At 29.7% G+C, this 21,579-nt stretch overlaps 1 protein-coding gene across 1 annotated transcript in view; it reads left to right on the top strand.

The window, feature by feature from the left end:
• Positions 1-21,579, top strand: part of LOC129972744 (pancreatic lipase-related protein 2-like) — a 51,230-nt gene that overhangs the window by 11,781 nt on the left and 17,870 nt on the right. The window contains exon 4 of the mRNA XM_056086987.1: positions 17,049-17,273. Coding sequence (XP_055942962.1) covers positions 17,049-17,273 — 225 coding nt within the window. The remainder of the gene's footprint in view (positions 1-17,048; positions 17,274-21,579) is intronic.

Here is a 21,579-nt window from a genome sequence, read left to right on the forward strand (position 1 = left end):
TAAAATTTTTTCCATCATTTCTTTTTTTTTAGTTTTGAAATTACAGGTTACTTGTAATTGACTTCTTGATCATAGATTTTATTAAAAGCAAGATTTAAACAGAAACTGACATTATACAGGAAAATAAACAGGATTTTCACATCATGAAACCGAAGCCGAATTTCATAACAATGGAAGGAAAAAATGAGATAAAATATTAGTAGTAGTAATGAAAATAATTGGAAATTCATTTGCTCCAATAAAAATATTGTTTAAAAATTATTTAAAACATTTTAATAAGTTAATTAAATATGGACAGAAAAACTTATGGCAATAAATTTATACCACTGAAAACATATTGTTTTGAATGTTCAAAATGTATATAATGTTTCTATAATGTTGTTTCCGTAAATAATAGGAACAAACGGCAGAATGTTACTTAATTTTTAATTAATTAAAATTCTTATTGATTTTTTTAAAGAAAATCACCACGATGTCCTCAGTTTTATCGTATATATGTGCCAAATTTGATACCTCTGCATCAAAAAGTCTGGGCTATAAAATGTCGACATATGCACCTACACACACACACACACTCCTATATTATTAAAAGAGGTTACATTAGAAGGTCATTAGATTACGTAGAAAAGAACATCATAATATGCATTAATCAGCAGATTTTAATTGATCTATTGAGATTGAACATAAGTTTTTTTTTAAATCTATCCTTTCCTAAACATTGCCACAAGCAATGTCTAGGAAATCACAAGCTCAATATATCCGAGTCTTGTAATTAATTATACAGTACACTCCCAAGCATCCGGCCTGATGTGGCGGAAGGACTGGCCGAATAACAAAAAAGCCGGATAAGCCGGAATTCTATGAATTCATTTCTTTGCCCACCAATACCAGAAGACAATGCTAAAACTCACTGTTTTCTCATTTCTTATTGAGTACTAAGACCTCCATTTATCTCATTGTGGAAGCAGCCTCGGACCGGTAAATCATAGAAGCAGTTGCCTGTAACGTGTCGAATAGAAGGCACTGTACTGGTAGTTTACATATGTTTATATACAGCACAACACTTTTCAAGAATTTATTAGAGAAAAAAATAAGTTAAAGGATATAAACTGTTAACATAAATTCTGTAATGCTCAACTCAAATGCAGGAAACTTAAATGAAACATTAACGTAAATCGCAAACCTAATTCTTAAGAAAATTGGCTAAGGTTGATTTCTTTTTTCATTGATAAATGATTACACAGATATGAAAAGGTAACGCTAAGATAAGAGTCAAAACTTACAGTTTTTATGTTTTTAAAAAGTTTTTAATAGATGACTTAATAGAAGCCTTGCCTTCTTCATTTAATTACGATAAAAGAAAAACAGACTAGAGAGAACGGAAGCCGGACAGTCGCGAACAGGATACTCGGGAATTTACTGTATTTCAAATGGATTTCATTTTTTTTCTATGTGTTCGAGTACGTTAGTAAATATGGTCTGTAACGGAGAAAATAAATGCAATTAACATTTCCTTTCTATTTCTCGTTATTTCAAATTTTCACTACAGAATATTTTTAATTACGATAAATATATAAAATAATAATTTTGATAAACGGTTGCAAATTGTAATCGTCTTTCAAAACAGAATATCAGTTTATTTTATCGATAACAAGATTTATTATAAAGATAACTTTATTCTTCTCCTAAATCATTCGAAAATGAAGAATGTCAATAAAAATTCTGTCTATGCAGCTTCTGTCGTAAATATTCTCAGAAGTTGTTTCAAAACATTCCCGCTACAGCTGAATAAATATGAATGAATCAAGTCACACTTGCAGCTGGCCGTCTTTAAAGTGACATCGTGTCATAAAATGTCTTGATTCTGAGTTTTCTAAAATAGTTTATACTTTAAGAAAAAGAGAGAGAGATTTTTGAAGTAAAACATTGTCCTTCTGTTCAAACAAGAATGGAAAGTGATTGTGATACGTCGCATGCATATTTTTTTCCTGATTACAGTCTTTGTATTTAAATCTCATCTTTAACCTTTCAATTTTATGTTATAAAGAGATAAGCCATTTGAATAAAATAAGGCTCATTCATTAAAATATTTTTGGGGGATCAAAAATTCGATAATCGCATCACAAAATATTAGAACTCAAATTTTATTCCACTCCCCCCCCCCCTAAAAAATCATGTGCAGGAAATTGCGGAAAATAATAAATCAATTGATATAAAAAATCTTTTTTTGTTGGTTCATTTTATTAATTGTAATTAAATTGCATATCCGCTGTCGTCCTGGCATGGGGGAGCGCGTTTTCCTCGTAATCTGAGCGTTCCGGATTCGAGTCCCGATTCTGGCATGCGTGTTCTTCTTCTGTGTTCTATCTGTGAGGTGTGTGAATGCGACCCCCTGTAAAAAGGGGTTGTGCAAGCGAATGTAACGCATGAAATAACTAAGTCGCACTCTTGGCCCTAGTTGGCGCTACTGGAAGAACAAGAGACGCTCGTTTGGCTTAAATCACTGACAGTTAACTGTAAGCGGGCTTGTAAAGTGCCATGAGTCACAACACAACAACAAATTGCGTATTCGATAAAAAGTAATGCATCGTTTCATTGTTTCCTGCGCGTATTAAAACCAAATAAAATAATAAATTTGTAATATTCTATTTTATTTATGACATTATTTATTTTATGACAAAATGTTAATAATGGCTGGATATTTCATAATGTGTAGAATTTGGATTTTTTAATAAATTTATTCATTTGACAACGAGGCTAAAAAAAATTTTTTTTATTAACCTATCTGTGGTCCCCTTCAGTCCAGGGATCATCAAGTTGGGACAAAATGTTGAAAATAAGTAATTTTATCATTTATAGAAATGATAACATAAGCTTACTCATAATAGAAATTAGAATATTCAAAATAATATAAACAAATTTGCTTTTTTTTTTTTACCAAATAACAGGCATAATGTATCTAGAGTATTGCACGTATTATGTTTCATATTTTCTTACTGTAGATATTTTATGCGAAATAAAAGTATTATAAAAAATTACCGAGAAGCTAATTGCTTTTAATATTTTTTAACGCTATTTTTCAATTCGAGATATTGTCACTTCAAATTTAAGAATAATTAGAGTACGTTATCTTCCTCTTCTCTATTTAAAATAGCAAAATCTGTGCTTGTTCAGATATCGCTTGTAAAGCGAGAATAGAAAGACCTCACGGATTGTTTCATTTCTTATCTAATTACTGTATACACCTACTCTATATACGTATGTAACAACGCCTTGAATAAATATATTCTTGACTTAGTGACCCATTTTTTAAAACTTGTCCCATAAACCAGGTCACTCTTTTATAAGATAATTGATAATGAGAGAAAGCCAGCTATTCCACTGTTACGATGAAAAAAATATTTGGCGACTATTTCTGTTACGCAATAGTTTAATTACATGAATAAAAGAATATCATATGTTGTAAGAGTTACAACGCCTTCAAATCAAGTTCTAATCGATCATTGTGTCTGTAAAGGTATAGATAGTGATTTAAAAGTTGTATTTTTTCTCTCAAATCGAATTCTACTGATAATATTAACACTTATTGAATGAATTAATATGTATTTCATCTTGAAAATATCGTCTGCAAATGCTGATTTGTTTTCATTTTTCAATTACTTTAAGCATTTATTTATCATGTATGCTTTTAGAAAAAACATTAAAACATTTTTAAATTTTCTTTTGACACTTATTACTTATTATAGGTAAAAAAAAGAATAAAAAAAAGAGGAATATCTGTTAAAAATAATCTTTAGAAAACTCAATAAAAAACGTTTTCTGTCAAAGAAATTGCAAAATATTTACCAGTTTTCTTTTTCTAGAACAAACTTATTTTTTAACAGATGTGTATTAATGCTATTTAATTAGCAATAAACTTTCTTTTCGTTTACGAAGAAAAAAAATGAGAAAACGTGCCAAAAGTTGTAATTTAATTTTTTTCTGGTTCATTTATATCATTTACACTTATTAACCGAAATTCTTCCTTCTAACGCGAGCATTTAATGAGATGATTCATTACACGTTAAACAAACAAAAAGAAAATGGGACGCTGCATTAATTATAATTAAGCATTGCTTATTTGTCTATTAAGAGATTGACGTAAAGCAGCGTATAAATGAAACGATTTATTATCGGAATTATAAACATCTGATTATTATAAATTTAAAGTTTTTAATTTAAAATCATTAAAAACAATTAAAAGACTTTTAAGATAGTTCAAGTTTATTATAACGTAATATTAAGAATAATAATTAAAATTAAACATTTATCATAAAAATGAGGAAAATTAGGCTTTGTTGCATATCTTCATTACTAATTAAGCATTTCTTATTTAATACCAATTATGCATACGAAGGTAAATGTTTAATTTAAAAAATCTTTAATCTCCATTTAATGTACTGATTGCTTGTAAACACCAACGGGAGTTTGCTCGAAACTTTCTCACATAATATGTAATAAATGTGTTATCTCAAAGTATGCCTTGCATGGCATTGGAGAACAATAGTTACGAAATATTAACTTCTGGCATGAATTCAGTATTTTTACAGAATCTATCGTGTCAACCTTGGCGAGTTATTTGGCGATTAATCCTTGGCAAGAGGTTAGTAGTATTAGAAAATGAAATTTGCTTTTTAGACTTGTTTTTCCCCAACGGATTGGAACAAAAATTTGACACAAATTTTCATTTATAGTGATACGATCCTATTTTTAAGTTATCGCATCTATATGTTTCTGAAATTACAAGCCAACAGACGGTCAGCCCCTTGTTGCATTTGGCTTAAAATTTGATAGATGCCGACACTACAGATACTAAATATGTGTGTTGAATCTTATCCATCTAGCCTACTTCGCTTTGTAACTATTATGTTAACTTACATTCAAACAGCAGGGAAGACAAATTTACTTAGAACGGATAGTGCTCAAAATTCGATAGAAATCTACAAATTTGGTTTTAAGCCTGCGTACCAAATTTCATCCACCGATCTCCAAGTGTGTTTGTATAAACGAGAAAGAATATTCGCTGTTTAACTGTATTTATTTTTCTGCCATTGAGAAAAAATAAAAACTTCAAAAATGTCAAGCAAACGAATTATCATGTAAATCACAAGCTAGCTACTCAGTCCAGCCCTGAATGACCGGACCCCCGTGACAACATAGGCCGAGCTGAAGCTGAGTCCTAAGGCCATCGCTGACCACGGTACAACCCATCATCGGTAAGAGGATAACCGAACCCACACCATTTCTGTACCCATCCAGGTGGGGAGAACCAACCACCACACAGCTAGCTTCTCATCCTCATATCTGAGGTGCCCCCCCCCAGTGGGAGATTATCGTGTAAATGAATAACACTGCGAACATGTTTTAAGAAACGACAAAGACAAAAAATAAATTGAAACGAAATGCTCATTAGCGTTTTTAGAGGAACGTAAATTTTTGTTCTTTTGTTCCTCTACTTATTCTTCAGTTTCGTAATTTTTATACAAAATTTTCAATTAACTTTTCTTCCATTTCCCTCGATTTCTAAAAGTAATTTTCAGCACTTAAGTTATGAGTAGTATTTTTTTTAATTATATTTATTTTAGCCCGCAATTGTAGATATGTACATATTTTGTAATATGCAGGTCATTTTTTTTGGTATAGTAATAATAAAAGTATATGAATGTTTATTTAGGGGAACAGCTTAAATAATCGTAAACTTCGTAAAGGCATTTGTATTAAAGCTAACTATTAAATATTAATTATATGAAACTAATACAATTTCTTCAATTACAACAATAAGTAAAAAAAAAAAAAAAAACGCCAAAAATTGAAGATTTATTTTTATTTAATTTGCGTTAAATCTCTCAAAAAATATTAAGTTTATAAGGAAAGCAAGAAAAGATTTTCGTAATGGCAGAAGATATTTATAGAATGCTCTTTTTCGTCGTAACTAGAAGCTATTAAAGAATATATTCAGTTCTATATTTATCCAAAAAGATATATCGAGACAGTTGATTGTTAAATAAATGACATATAGCTACTTGAAATAGATTTTTGGAACATAATCTACTACATTTATTTTCGTAGTTTCAGGGTTATTGATAATAGGATTATTTTTTTAACGTGATCTGCAGAAAGTTTACTATTACTATATAAATGAAATCTATTTTTAAAGAACCGAGTCTTTTACTTAATGGCTTCTATAGGTTTAAACCAATATATATCCTCTTAAACCTATATATATGCCTTCCTCAAAAATATCATTTTAAGATAAAATTTTGCATCAAGTTACAAGAAAAGAACATTACTCCTTCTAATAGAAAAAAAGCATGTGAGTGTATGCTTATCTGTCAATTTCATATATGTTCGTTGACCTTCTACATCGCTTGACCTAAATTTATAAAATTTAGCATAAAAATATTTTGGAATGTAGGAATGAGCATCTCAGCGATTTCATGGATACTTTCATTGAACATTTAATGAATTCCAAATCAAGCAAAATCTTAGTAGTAAGTTCTGAAAATATAATCACACAAAAATGATAAATTTACATCATTTTAAATTTTTAAAAAGTTATTATTTTAATCATACAAATTTGGATGTTTATCAGTCCCAAATTAATGGTTTTTTTATGTAAGCTGGACTGATTGCTTTCAACTATACATATATGTGCATAGTTTCATTTAAATTCAATTATAATCTTAGTAAAAACTATACAAATTTATGAAATTTTAAATAGATTTTTTTTTATTTATTTAGAGCTAAGTGAGATGTTGGAATTTTTCCGAGATAATTTCCGAAAACATTATTGCTCAAAAAATAAATAATTTTTACACCCTTTAAAAATTTAAAATAAATGTCTTTTTGATTATGGGAATTTAGATACCATTCAATTTTATTATCGGTGGAGTTAACGTGGAAAATCAGAAAGTGAAATTATAGCACCTCAAAAAGAAACATGCATTTAGAAGATAGATTATCCAGATAAATTATGTTTCTAATGACACTATAGTGTCATGAGACTTGACTCTCTTTGAAAACCATGTAACTTTCTGCTTTTTCTGCCTGGTTATTAAGGCGTTTAATTAACACGACTTTGATATCTATCAAAATTGATCCTTAAAAATATTTATCTGTGGAAGATTAAATTGAAATTAAATATGAACTAACATATTTACTTCACTTTAACAGTTGGTCATTTAAGGCGGCTAGTATTTAAATATTAGGAGAAATTAAAAAATGAGAATTGTTTTCATAAATTTCACCAAAATTAACAATAAAATTGTTTTTGCATTATGTAATTGATATCCAACTGAATAATTGTTCTCAATTATGCCTTCATAATCTAAGTTTCTACAATAGTTCGATTGCTATTCGAGGAATTTTGAAATTTGAGTCGTGAATATAGGGATGGCCTTTATCAGCAATATACCATTTTTTGTAAGCGTATTCTTACTCAACCTCTTACGTTCCCAACCACCTTTAAATAACGTTTGAAGGATGTTGGAATACTTCCACGCGAGATTTTAAGTACGGATATGTATTGGAGTAGATCCAGGACTAACCACTCTATTTTTTTCACTGAGTTTGTTTGCTCGTAGTTTATATTATTCAGCAAAGGCTTGCTGCTATGGTTGTTAAAGAAGTAGAAAAAGCTTTGTTGACGCATTTTTTATATTCTAGAATACACAAGACGACTTTCTCAAGGATGCTAAATAACCGGAAAGAAGGATATTTGATTCAAGCAGAGTTCGAATGTTGCTTTTGCTCCATGTAAACAAGTGAATAGGTTTATTCAAATAGCTTTCTACAACAAACACATACACGTGTTTTGAACCTGTGTCTCTTTAAAGCGGATCTTTCAAACTACTGGAACAGTGGCGGATTTCAATATTTTGTGGCCCTAGACAATATATATCAGAAAGCACCACTTTCAATATAACAACCAATTTAGCTTCACATTTCAACACATTTTTAGTTCATTTATTTTAAGGGCATTTTTTTTTTTACAATTTTTATTTATTTATTGTGGTTTTAGACATTCCAGGCATCTATGTCTGTACATAATAATATTGAAACTGAGGTTCGATTTTATTGGTAATGAAATATATAGAAAATCTATAAATTAAGATAAAATCTTAATATTATCACAATATTTTATCATTCATATATTTGGTATTTTTTATAAATTTATTTATTTTGTTACTAATAAAATAAAGTTTCTTACCGACCTGCTTATGGTCCCCTATCAGCCAAGTGGTGTTAGATAGTTGCCTGGTTGGAAAACCACCATTGACCAGGAAGATAATAGTGAAGTTGTTTTGTATTGTACTTGGAAATAACTCAATTTTATCAATTTGAAGTTATTTCATGCGAAAAAGGAACAAGATTCTCTTCCAATTACATCACAATTTTACTTCTTTATGTTGAAATTAGTAGTTAGATATTGATAAAAAACCTAAAAAACCAGATATATATATATATACTAAGAAATAATCAAAAATATAAGTATTATGAAAATTCCAATTAAAAACTATTTCTGAAACAATCTAAAAAAAAAATCTCTAAAAAAATTATTTCTAAATCAAACTAAAAAAATCACAATTGTATTTAGAGAGCGCTAATGCTACTACTACTAAAACCCATATGAACATAACCAAATTAGTAAAAATAAAAAGGAATTCTATTTTTATTCCTTTTTATTTTTACTAATTTAATTATATATATAAAGTGTCTCACAAAAGTGATGGGACACTTGTGCTTTACAAAAGGAAACTGTAATAAAATAAATAAATAAACATGTACAAAAATTTTTTGGGTGTGTTTCATATTTAAAGTTAGTAACAATTATTATATAACATACATTTTGTCAAAATATTAAAATATTAATTTAATAAAAATACAGTTGTTTAGAGCGGAGCAAAAAATGGCTCACATAAGTGATGGGACACTTACTTTTCCATCAAATATTTATCCAAAAATTTTACTTTTTAAAAGGTTTTAATATTTTGTTGGATTTCCTTTTACTTTTAAAACATGACTGAATCTTCTTGGGATGGATTCGACTATTTTTTTTTTTTTTTTTTTTTTTTGTGATTTTACCCCATTCTTTTTGAAGCACCGGCTTTTAATTGTTGTTTTGAAGAAATTGTGTATTTGCGAATTCTTGATTCCAATTCTTGCCAAATATTCTCTATGGGATTTAAGTCTGGAGATTGTGGTGGTGTTTTTATTATTTCAGGACAGTTATACAGCAGCCAGAGTCTAACGTTCAAAGCAGTGTGCTTGGGGTCATTGTCCTGGTAGAATTTAAAATCGTTATGAGACTCAATTTTCGTGCTGAAGATTTCAAATTTTGCTTTAAGATGTCAATATACTTCTACTGATCCATTATACTGTCAATAAAAACAAGATTACCAACTCCAGCGGACGACATACACTCCCATTCCATAACTCCTCCTCCACCATGTTTTACTGTTGGCACCAAGTTCTGTTTGCGAAATTCTTTCCTGGGTTTTCTCCACACCAAGATTCTACCGTCAGAACCGAATATATTAAATTTACTCTCATCAGCAAATATAACTGTATTCCAGTAATCAGAATTCTTATTTATGTTGGATTTTGCGAAAGCTAGTCTGAGTTTTCTATTCTTTTCACTTACGAAGAATTTTTTCCTGGCTACTCTACCGTGATATCCAGCTGATCGAATTACCCTTCTAATAGTCTCAGGATTAACAATTATTCCATATAATGCTTGTAAATCAGCAGCAACTTTAGGAGCACTCTTCCTTGGATTTTTTTTTTTTTAATATTTCGAATGATAATTCGCTTTATTCCATTGGATAGCTTTGATGGTCGACCAGGTCTTCTTTTATCCTGAATAATATGATTCTTTTTATATCGTTTAATGATATTGAAAACTGTTGAATGACTCAAGTTAAGAGTTTCAGCAGTTTTTCTAATAGATTTTCCACGTTCAATATGCAATTAACAACTAATTTTCGAATTTCAGGCGAAGTTCCTTTTCGTTTAGCATTCATGGCTGCACAGAGCTAAAATACACAAAAATTCCAAAACAAATTGGAGAGAAATACTGCAGACGATTTTATAAATTATTGCCAATTGCTTTTGAGTAAAAATAAAACCACCAAAAATATTTTTATTGCTTATTTCAGACGATTTTTGTTGCATATCTAATATCCATCACTTATTATCACTTATGCTATTTTTTGCTCCGTTCTAAACAATTGTATTTTTATTAAATTAATATTTTAATATTTTGACAAAATGTATGTTATGTAATATTTGTTACTAAATTTAAGTATGAAACACACCCACAAAAGATTTGTACATGTTTTTTTAATTTATTTTATTACAGTTTCCTTTTGTAAAGCACAAGTGTCTTTACAAAAGGAAACACTTTTGTGAGACACTGTATATATATATATATATATATATATATATATATATATATATATATATATATATATATATATATATATATATATATATATATATATATATATATATATATATATATATATATATATATATATATATATATATATATATATATATATATATATAATGATTTCTTTTAATTTAATTTAAATCTTAATTAAATTCTTATTTTTTATATTATATTGACCCATATAACTTTATTCTAAAATTTTCTATTATTTCCTCATCTAAATTCTACTTTTTATTTAATTATTTATAATATGCACTTTAAAAAAATTTGATTACGTGTAGAGCGAAGTGATAAAAATACCTAGCACTTATGAATTCCTTTCAAAGATACCTAAAATTCCCTTTCCTAAATCTATAAATGTCAGTTACGTGTATTTCGCTTATTACCATCGGAAAAACTTCTCTTACTTTGCCTTTCTTTCTTCTTTTTCCTCATGTACAAACCTAAAAGAGAAGGCAAAGGAATATAATTTTATGTCGTCCAGTTTTTTTTTAAATTCATATATTATTCCCTTAAGAAGTTTAAAGAATATCATTGCCTTTAGTTTGAACGAAAGCATTGCAGAAAAATTTCAGAACAGTTAAACTAGAAATGAACCCCCCCCCCCCGGAAAGGCTAATATTTTAAATCTTAAGAAGTTGTAAAAGTAAGTTTTGTCCGATGATATGTTTCAAGATTACTGCGATAAAGTGTAAACCATTCTACTTCCATTTCATCTTCTTTAGGGTATCAAAATTTTTTTTTATTCCTTCGCAATTATAATAATTTTGGCAAATATTCCTTCTATATTCTAAGGAACATGTGTGCCAAATTATGTTCGATTCTGCCAAGTGGTGTGGAGTTGTATAAGGTTCAAATAATCAATGGACATGTGAAATTCAAAACTTTTCTAAATATTTTCGGAAAATTCAAATGGTCAGAAGGCTTGAAAGCATCGATAAAAAGCATAATTATGGCTTAAAGACATTGAAAAAAAAAGTTCTTTTTTTTTTAAAGATATAATAGCATGCAAGAATTACTGCACAAATGGCCTTATTTCTGAATAATTAAGTACTCAAAATATTTTTGATTAATGCAAAGACGTTAAATATTTCGAGAAAATTCATCATATTATAACAGATTCAATTGTGCTATGCATTTCTTCAACAACGACTCAAAATCAATGCAAGTGTTTTCATTGAAATTCCAATACTCTCTTATGAATGTATTCAGATTTTTATTTTCAGAGTTCATTCATGAGAGTTTTGTGCTCCATAGTACAGTAAAGAAAGCTGAATGCACATATTATAAGCTATTTCGTCGGCTTGATTGAAACCAAACTTTGAAAGAGAACCACAATTTTAATAACAAGAACATATGTCAAATTTTATTATTTATTTTACTCGCTGTATTTTTGAGTTATCAAGTTTATACGTACGTGGAAGTACAAACTGATAGCCGGTCAACTCCTTCACGAGCTTGATTCAGTTTAATATGGATCTACATTTTAGATTTGTTTTGAAAAAACTGTGCATTACATTTTATCTTGTAGTTATCGAATTCGCTTTCCCTCGGATAGGGAAATTTCCAAATTTGAATAGAAATCGCTCAAAATTTGATATAAAGATCACATTCCAAATTTCATCTATCTAGTTCAAAGCCTTTTTGAGTTATCCTGCTCACGGACTAACACATATAGTTCCAAACATGCACTTTTCGGTCTCAAAAGAGGTGGAAAAAAAATGTGAATGTGTGATAAAATGTGAAGAAGGTTCATCAAAATTTTGAGTTTAATTTTTTTAACGATTACAATACTTCTTTTTTGTGTATTTCGTTTGTATTAAAGTAAAATGAATACAATTATCTGATCAAATTAACAACAGCTGCTCTGGAAAGCAAGAAAGTACAGATTTCTTTATCTACAAAAAACATTGTTGAACTATTCAGTTAAAAGCGCTGCATCATGAACTTATTAACCTTAACCTAAAGACAATTTCTTTTTTTGATAAAAAATGTAAATTACTACTGAAACTGCTAAATAGCTTTAGGTTGCGTTTTTTAAATAGCTTAGGCTGTGTTATCCTCCGACAGCTTAATTACTTTAATTATTTCCGAGACTTTTCTGAGTTAGATATGAATTAAAAGCAATGTAAGAACGGTAATTACATGAAAGTGATAAAACTCTTTACCAGTTTTAAAGGTAGGATTTATATTTTTGCAGTAAAACTGTTTAGCTACATTTCGAAATACTTTTACAACATGTATCACTCACACAATGTAGATCTTCCTACTTTCTTAAACGATGATAGCTGAAATCTACTCTTGCTTATTTTTAAGAGATATGTTATAAGTTTTAATATGTTGATATGATGATATGTTGACATGATATATGTTCAGAAAAGTGTTAATCCAGGTTTTACTCGTTTCTGGTCAGATCGGATCATTTTTTAAAGCAATTCTCTACGATTTCTTCAACTCTTAATTGCCAATTTTTGATAAAAGTGAATGTTTTCGTGCAAATGTTCTCGTCTGAGCACAAGCCCCAATCCAGGAATTGGCACAAAGAATCGAAGAAATCACTTTACCCTTCCTGCTCAAATAATCAATGAATAGTATCGATCCAGTCAGTTTGTTAAATCGAGCCTGGAGGCACTTCAGTTTTCCCCTTCGGAAGAGAAGACGCCTCTTTTCATTTTCTGAGGGCACTTTAAAATAAGATCTCAATATTCTGTAATTAGTGGCATTTCTATCTGACAGAACCCACTAAAGGCCGCAAAATCGATTATTGATGTTTCTAAACGTTTTGTACTAAAATGGAAGAGCTCAATGAAAATAATAATTATTTTTACTTTTTCATATACTTAGTATAGAGAAAGCATCAACCGGAATAGCCTGGTTGGTAGGGAGGTGGATTCGCGTCTCTTGGGTTGCGAGTTCGAACCCCGCCGGACGAAGACTCTCCGTGTGTGTGGTGCCTGGCGCACGTGTAAATATGTCGTGGTCACAGAATCTTCCATGTCGAGAGTAATACCACTGGGGGTACTGAATCAGGAATGATCGTTCTCTGATTCAGGTCTAAATTACAGTCTGTGGATGAGTCAAAGAAATGCATGAATGATGTCCACCTCGTAAAAAGGTTTGTGATGTGTGTGTAGCTGAGTCGTACTTTTGGCCCTAGATGGCGCTACTGAAAAAACAAAAGGCGCACCCTTGGCTTAAAATCACTGACTTCTAAAGTCAGTGTGCTTGTCTATGACAAGTGCTATTAGAAACAACAACACATAGAGAAAATATAATTGTCGTCAAAAAATTCCAACTTGAAATTTTAACGAGTCTCCACGTTTTAGACCTCCCTGCGTTCGAAAAACATAATTTTAAAAAATGTCCGTCTGTCTGTAACAAAGATAACTCAAAAACGCTTTGAGCATGATGGTTGAAATTTGGTATACGCTCTTTAGATTAAACTTGCAGATTTCTACTAAATTTTGAGTAAAACCCATCCAGAGGAAGTCTGTTCGAATAAGTTAACACGATAACTACAAAACGGAGAGAACTAGGTAATTAAAATACGGCACACCGATTTAACATCGATAGTGTAAACATCGAGCAAATTTTGAGTCAAATCCAATAAAGAGTTGACCGCATGTCGGTTTGCACTTTCAGGAACATATAAACGCGGTAACTCAACAAACTCAATGACTTATATCAAATTTTGATGGGATTTAATGATTACAAGCGCAGTTGTTTATCAAATTTTTTGTTTTAATCGGTTAAGAAAAACGCATCTGATACACAGATTCGATTTTTGGATACTATTAACGCATGCCAGAGTTTAATCACCAAATAACTCGCCAAGCATGGCACGATGAATTCAGTAAAAATGTTGAATTGACACCAAAAGTTAATATTTCTTAACAATTGTACACTAATGCCAGCCGGAGTTCTGGCATAGGGGTAGCGCGCCTTCCCCGTGATCTGGGAGTCCTGGGTTCGAGTCCTGGTTTGGGTATAGTTCTTCTTAAGTTGCTCTATCTGTGAAATGTGTGAATGTGCCCTCCTGTAAAAAGTGGTTGTGCAAGCGAATGAGAGATGCGTGAGTGACAAAGTCGTACTCTTGGCCCTAGTTGGTGCTACTATAAAAACAAGAGACTCTCCCCCACCCGCTTAAAATCGCTGTCCTCGTAACAGCGGGCTTGTCCATGGCAAGTACCATAAGAAACAACAACACTAATGCCATGTAAGGAGTTATCAGGCATGACATGTTTATTAGAGTGTGCTAGAAAGTTTTGTGGAGACCACTGCTGCTGGTTTTAAATATAGAATTTCTTGATGGTGATTTTTTGTTTATCAGGTAGATCAGTATTGCGTAGTGATTGCAACATTTATTGTAGTATTGCAACTTTTTGTACACTTAATATTCTTGAGTATACTTAGTATAGGCATAAAATTATACATATAAAATATACAAATGTATAATATTATACATAAATTATCACGAAGGTAAAAAAAAAAGAAAAGGAAAGATGAACTCAAGAATAATAACGTGAAGAAGAAGCACTCAAACAAAATACCATACAAACGCAATTCAGTTATGAAAAATTCATTGCATAAAATTTCACTTCGTATTTTTTCTCTTTCTTCGCGTGTAAAAATAGCATGTAATTCTCTTCAGCTCTGCAAACTCAGGTGATCAATGAAAATGAGAAAATGACGTAATGAACATGAATTCAATAATACCTATATCTAAGTAGTGAAATTTTCTTTTCAATATCGCACTCACTGTCGGCTAGAAAGATAGAAAAACCGCTCTACTGCAAAATGTCATGTGATCAGTGTGAGCGAGGAAGAATATTTCGTAATGAGCCAATTAGCGAACCAATAGGGGGAAGTGAATCATGAATCAGCTGTCTAAATGAATAACGATTCTTTGCTTGCTTTGAAGAAACTTTTCTTACACCGCACCCTCGATCGGTAGGAAAGCCGAAGCCTTAAAGAGACGAAAGAGCCAATATGAAAATCGTTCTACCATAGCTATAAAGAAAACACGATTTTCAAAGAAAAAAAAATGAAACGTATACAATTAGACAATGTCTGAGAAAAGGATTTTTACTGAAAGTACACTACTGAATTTCATGAAGATTATATTCAGAAATACTTAACTAGGCAAAGTGATACAAAATGTATTTTTCTCCATTTTGTCAAACCTAAATTACTGTTGTTTGCCTACAGTCGAAGAATATTTTTCCGAAAATGCATGAGGGGAAAAAAGATACTGTGTCGTACCCCGACAGCAGTTAAGTTCAAAGAACTTCCTCTTGCCCTCAGTGTAAAACTTTTTAGTGAAGAACAAGAGGTGGAGGAATGTGGGGAGTGGAAGAAAGGAAACAAGGTGAAAGAGGATGGGAGACCCCTGGATGCTACAGAGGAAGAAGAGTATTGAGAAGTACAACGATAATTTATCTCATATCCTTGCTGTATATAACTAGGAGTATATAGAGAATATTATTTTAATCAAGATATTACAAATAAACGATGTATATAAATTTCGTTTAGTCATTGACTGGGGTAGCTTTAAGAATCTGTATCTCCAAGATGTTACAATGCTAACAAAAAATAGGTAATAGATTTCATGATATACGCAATGTCATGAAAAAAACAGGTAGCAGTAATAGAAAATACACTAGAAAATACTTTCGAAACATTCGTAACATTAGATATCTAATTTTTAGAAATAAAGTTATGTTTCAATAAACTGAAATTGTGATTGTAGATCTATTCAAACTCAGTTATATCAGTCTGCACTTAAAGCCTTTTCTCTTTTCTTTACTTCGTATATGCATTTTCGACTTTGTATAGATCCATGTTAGTTCAATTGTTATACGTGGTAAGATTTACAGAAAAACTAAAACAAAAAGTTATTTGGAAAAGGCTACTTCATTACGCAGATCATACGAATATGTAAACATAAACGCCAATATAGCAGCTTCGTTGAGATTAAACTAGAGAATACATAACTGTTACAAACATTTTTGTTGGATGATATACAATAGCTTGAATTATGGTAAATTCCACTGGTAAATATACGTATAAAATCACGAATATAGAGTATTGCCGCATTGAAAAGAAGCAGTCGACTCTCCATGGCCGAATGGTCATAGCACTGATCTCATAATCAAGAAATTGTGAGTTCGAATCTCGCTGGAGACAATGCGATTCACAGTTTGTGTAAATATTTAATTCCTTGATTTTTATATTTGTCTTTATTTCATGTTCCAGAAGATTCTGGACATTTTTTTTAGTTTACCAGACAAGTGTTCTGGACTTTTCTTACTGTCTCCAGAGAAGTATTCCAATAACTTTCCCTGCTTGTATAAAGGCAGAAGATTTGTCAGTCACTGTGTTCTGAGTTCAGTTAATAAATTGGTTTAGCTCTACTTCTTGTGTGTGTCATTGAGTTTTATACTAAAGTATCTACGTGACAATATATCTATTCAAAAATTAGCCCCTCATACTTTTAATGGATTGAATATCTTACAATGTCCTTCTTTAAACCGTCTTTTCATCTTTATTTCTCCAGGTTTGGATCCTGCCAGCCCTCTATTTGAAGATTATGGCGGTGAAGTACATTTATATAAGGATGATGGCGATTTCGTCGATGTTATACACACCAATGCAGATCTCCTAATCTATGGTGGCGTAGGCATCGAAGTCCCTATTGGACACGTGGATTTCTTCCCTAATGGCGGAAAGAGACAACCCGGATGCGGAAGTACCTTGAAAGGAGCTCTCTTGGATATTTTCAGTAAGTTAGTAGCGAATTAGTATGAATGAGTATAGAACCTGGGTCCTTGTGGGTCGCATCCCAGTAACATGACCACGATACAAAAGCAATTGCTTTGGTAGCGTAGCTTTTAACTGGCTTATAAGCTTTCACCACAAGTTCACGAATGAATTATCTTAAATAATAAGTTTTTAATCTAGGAAATAAACATCGTTGTAGTCCAGATTATATTGATAGTGTTATTGTTATTGTTTAACACGTTGATTGCCGTGTCACTCACCTTTGTGAGACAACAAAAGTTTTCGGTCAATGTAGAATTTGATACGAGTTGAACAAGCTTTTGCTTAGCTTATATCTCCTAATTTCAACACGTTTCTCAGCACGTGAATCGCCTGTGATTTACAAATTCTATCTAATCAGATGTTTTAATCTCTACTACAATTAAAAGAGAACAAATAAATAAGTATTTTATTAGATAGGAATCCGAATCTCAGGCATTGATCATGGTGGCGAACGTGTTCAGATTCTGTTACTAATATTGCTAAGATTTAAAATAATTTTCTATGTTTTCAGATGATCCCATTTATAGAATCAACTATAATCCATCACTCCTCCTATGTTTGTCCTACTATCAATATATTTTATGCATATTTCTTTACACAGAATATATTCATGAACCAAATTAATATCCTGGAGTATCATTCAAATTGATTCCTACAGTTAGGAAATGGTTGATGGGATTGCTGAACTATGCCACGCAAACGTTTTTAATGTATAACTTTAATTACTAATCCATTTCATTTTATACGTGATATTTAAATCCTTCAACAATCTAACGCAATTTGTGTGCCTTTAAGGCAGAGACAAATATTATGGCATTCTTTGAATAGAACATAGCTTGAAGCTTGTTCAAACTATGAATGAATAACAAAAAGCTTTGAAGAGCTGCAATTTCTCTCAGTTCTGATTTCTTACTGTTGTGTATGCGTTGTAACAAAGCGTTATTTTTTTAATAACCTGTTTTGAATAGAAGTAGGATCATAGAAAAATGCAATTTTAAAGATATTAGACAAAACATTTTAAATATTTTTCTTCTTTGGAAAAAGTTTTCGTGAACCAAGTTTCAGAAGAATAAGAAAATGATGGTTAATTAGTGATTAATATGAAAATAATTAAAATAAATTTTATTATAATGTTTTCCTTATTTAATTATGATAATAATTTCCTTTCAAGCGCATTATTTTAATTTTACATTTTATTATCTTTTTATTATTCAGTCGCAATGATATAAAACAGGAGTAAGAAATGCGATAAATAATTGAGAATATTTAGCTTAAAGTTAACTTATTAATTACTTATTACAAATTAATCAATTCTTAATTGAAATTCTTTCTTAAAAAGTTGCCAAAACAGAGACAAAAAACAAATTATATTTTTCAGGCTAATTATTAAATAATTTAAAATTTATAAAGCATAAAATTTAAATGATCAAAATATGCCTCACCGAAAAAATGTATGAAAAATTAAAATTACCATGCATGTTTACAATCCATCACTGTTGTATTTCATCAACATTCAAAAGCGATAAGTATATTATCTCCAGTAACAACATTAGTTAGTTCCTCTACACAAATCCGGTAATAAAAATAAAAATCTTCCTCAAAAAAGAAACCTCTACATTCCACAAATGCATTTGTTATTCTATCTCTGTTTTTTTTTCTTAGATATAATTATTTACTTATCAGTGCTTATAGATATTCATCGATTCCAGTTTAATAAATTTTCCTTATTGATTTTTTTTTATACTTTAAGCATTTATTTTATGATAAATACTAGATTATATTAGCTGATCTAACGGAATCATCCGGAATGAAAATAATTTTGTGTCATTTACCAATTAAAATCTAACGGAACTTTCGATAAATCCTTTCTTAAACACTAATGAACAGCATCTGAAGTTCTTATAACAACAACAATTATCACATATCGCGTAAGGCCAAACACTAACATATATTCAATACAGCACTCGACGGAATACTAATACACATATAAACAAACACATTTTCAAAAAATTATGAATTTAATCATTTGAATATAAAAATATTTTTACCTGAAATGTTAAAATGCACAGAATTTTCTTATCGTCTGCTCTTTTTCATTAAATGAAATCAGAATATTAATTCCATCAAATAATTTTGAGATTTAGTAATTTTTTGTAAAATTACCGATATTAATTTTAAAACTCAACAAAAAATTACTTTTTTTTAAGTTGCTAATAATTTTTTATAAAGGACGCATAATTTAATTAAACATTTCACGTGACAAATGAATAAAATGATTAAAATATCTAAAATATCTTCCTTCAATAAAAAAGACAATGCTAAAAACAAGATAATGGTTTCACGCATGGAAACAGTTTTTAAAATATCAATCTTGTGTTGGTATCAAAATTTACAAATCTGTACAAAAAAAATTGACATAGCTTTTTTTATTAATAGAATAATCATGAAGCTTTCGTTTAAAACTTCTCTATTGTGATATTTGCAACTAAATTCTACTCAGAAATTCGAATTTTAAAATTTCAAATTTCATGAGAAATTTTAAAAAATCGATAATTTTCTTATTAGATCTGTAAATCAATTAATTTCTAAATAAATATTGGTAATTCTTATCAAATAACAAATTCAAGACTGTTAATCAAAGATTTTTTTTTGGTGCCAGAAAAATAAACCAACAAGAATAATAGCTTTCAATAATTTTCTTGCATACATGTTCGGATTTTCATTCAAATAGAGGTACTTGGTAGATGATTGCTGGCAACTGCCCAGGAAAAAAAACAATAAAAAAATGACATGACGACAGCTGAATGGAAGAGGAAATACTTTCCGAAATAATAATAAAAAATCTGCTGAAGAAATATTTTCACTCTTAAGCTTTCCATTATCGCTGGTTTTGGATAGATAAAATAATGTCATAAGTAAAATTTATCAGATTTATTCATCCGAAATATGTGGCTAATTCCTTGTTTGATTGCTTATTGATATAATTCTGTAACTGAAAATTCTTAGATTATCAATACAGTGGTGTCGAACAGTCAGATTTGTTGAGGTTTTACTTCATTCTGATTATCACTTACATTTTAGAATTTTCGGTGGTGTCTTTTTATATCTACTTTTTATTTTAAGATTGGTCTTCTATTTTAAAAGTATTAAAGAATTATAGAAATATTATAGAATACTATTTATAAAATAATATATATTATTTTATAAATATTATATCGATTTATAAAATAGATTTATAAATAATATAAATTTATAGAATAGAACAGAAATATATAGAATAATATATTACATGATAGAAATATTATGCATCAATAAATTAAAAAAGCATAGAATTTTAAAATGGAATTTATTTATATAATTTAAAATTTTTATGAATATAGCATTCTAGGGTTAAAACATTGTTTATATTGCATTATTAAATGGTTTAAAGTATAATATTAATTACTTTTTATTATATATTGGAATATTAATTATTCGTTAACTGGTTATGATATATTCCGCTTGTATGACAAGTCCTGTAAAATAATAATTTTTAGTATCATTATCTGTTTGATTATTATTTCTCAATAATTTATCATAATAATTGAATGGTTTTATTTATAAGAATGGAAATCATCTAATAATTATGGTTAAAGTTTTCAAAAATTTTATTATTTAAGTCATTTTCACATAATATCCATATTAGAAAAAAAATTAAATAAATATTTTCATAAAGTTATTTATCAAGTTAAGTGCTTCCGACGTGTAATCCAAGCCTTCACTTTGGCACGTTCGATGTGTATTATTTTTATCTAATAAAAATAAAATCTTATTCGCTTTATTATGATTTCCAGCAAAATTTACTATGCAACCATTTGTATTCCGTTCGATGTGTATATGCATCATCGCTTGATTTTAAAAAGCTGGACTCGTATACAAAACTTCAAAAAATTGATTAAGTCAAAAATTAAATTGAAATACATCATTAGTATTTCTGCTAAGCTGACAAATATGATGAAATTAATAAATCGATTATTAAAAAAGTTGCCTCATAATGTGCACAGCCCAAAGTCGTAAAATGGCTAAATTTGCCACTGTCAAGAAGAGAAATCTCCAACTTTACTGCAAGTATCTTTTTTGAATTTCAATATTTCTTCAACGTTTAAAACATAGACTAACTCATAATTTTTCTGTGAATTTCCTTTCATTTAATTAGTTTTATAATTATCCTATTGTGTTTCACGAATGTATTATCATTTAAGCAGTACTTTGTATTAAGGCTGTGC

Source organism: Argiope bruennichi, chromosome 6 (assembly GCF_947563725.1).
Source record: "Argiope bruennichi chromosome 6, qqArgBrue1.1, whole genome shotgun sequence".
NCBI lineage: Eukaryota > Metazoa > Arthropoda > Arachnida > Araneae > Araneidae > Argiope > Argiope bruennichi.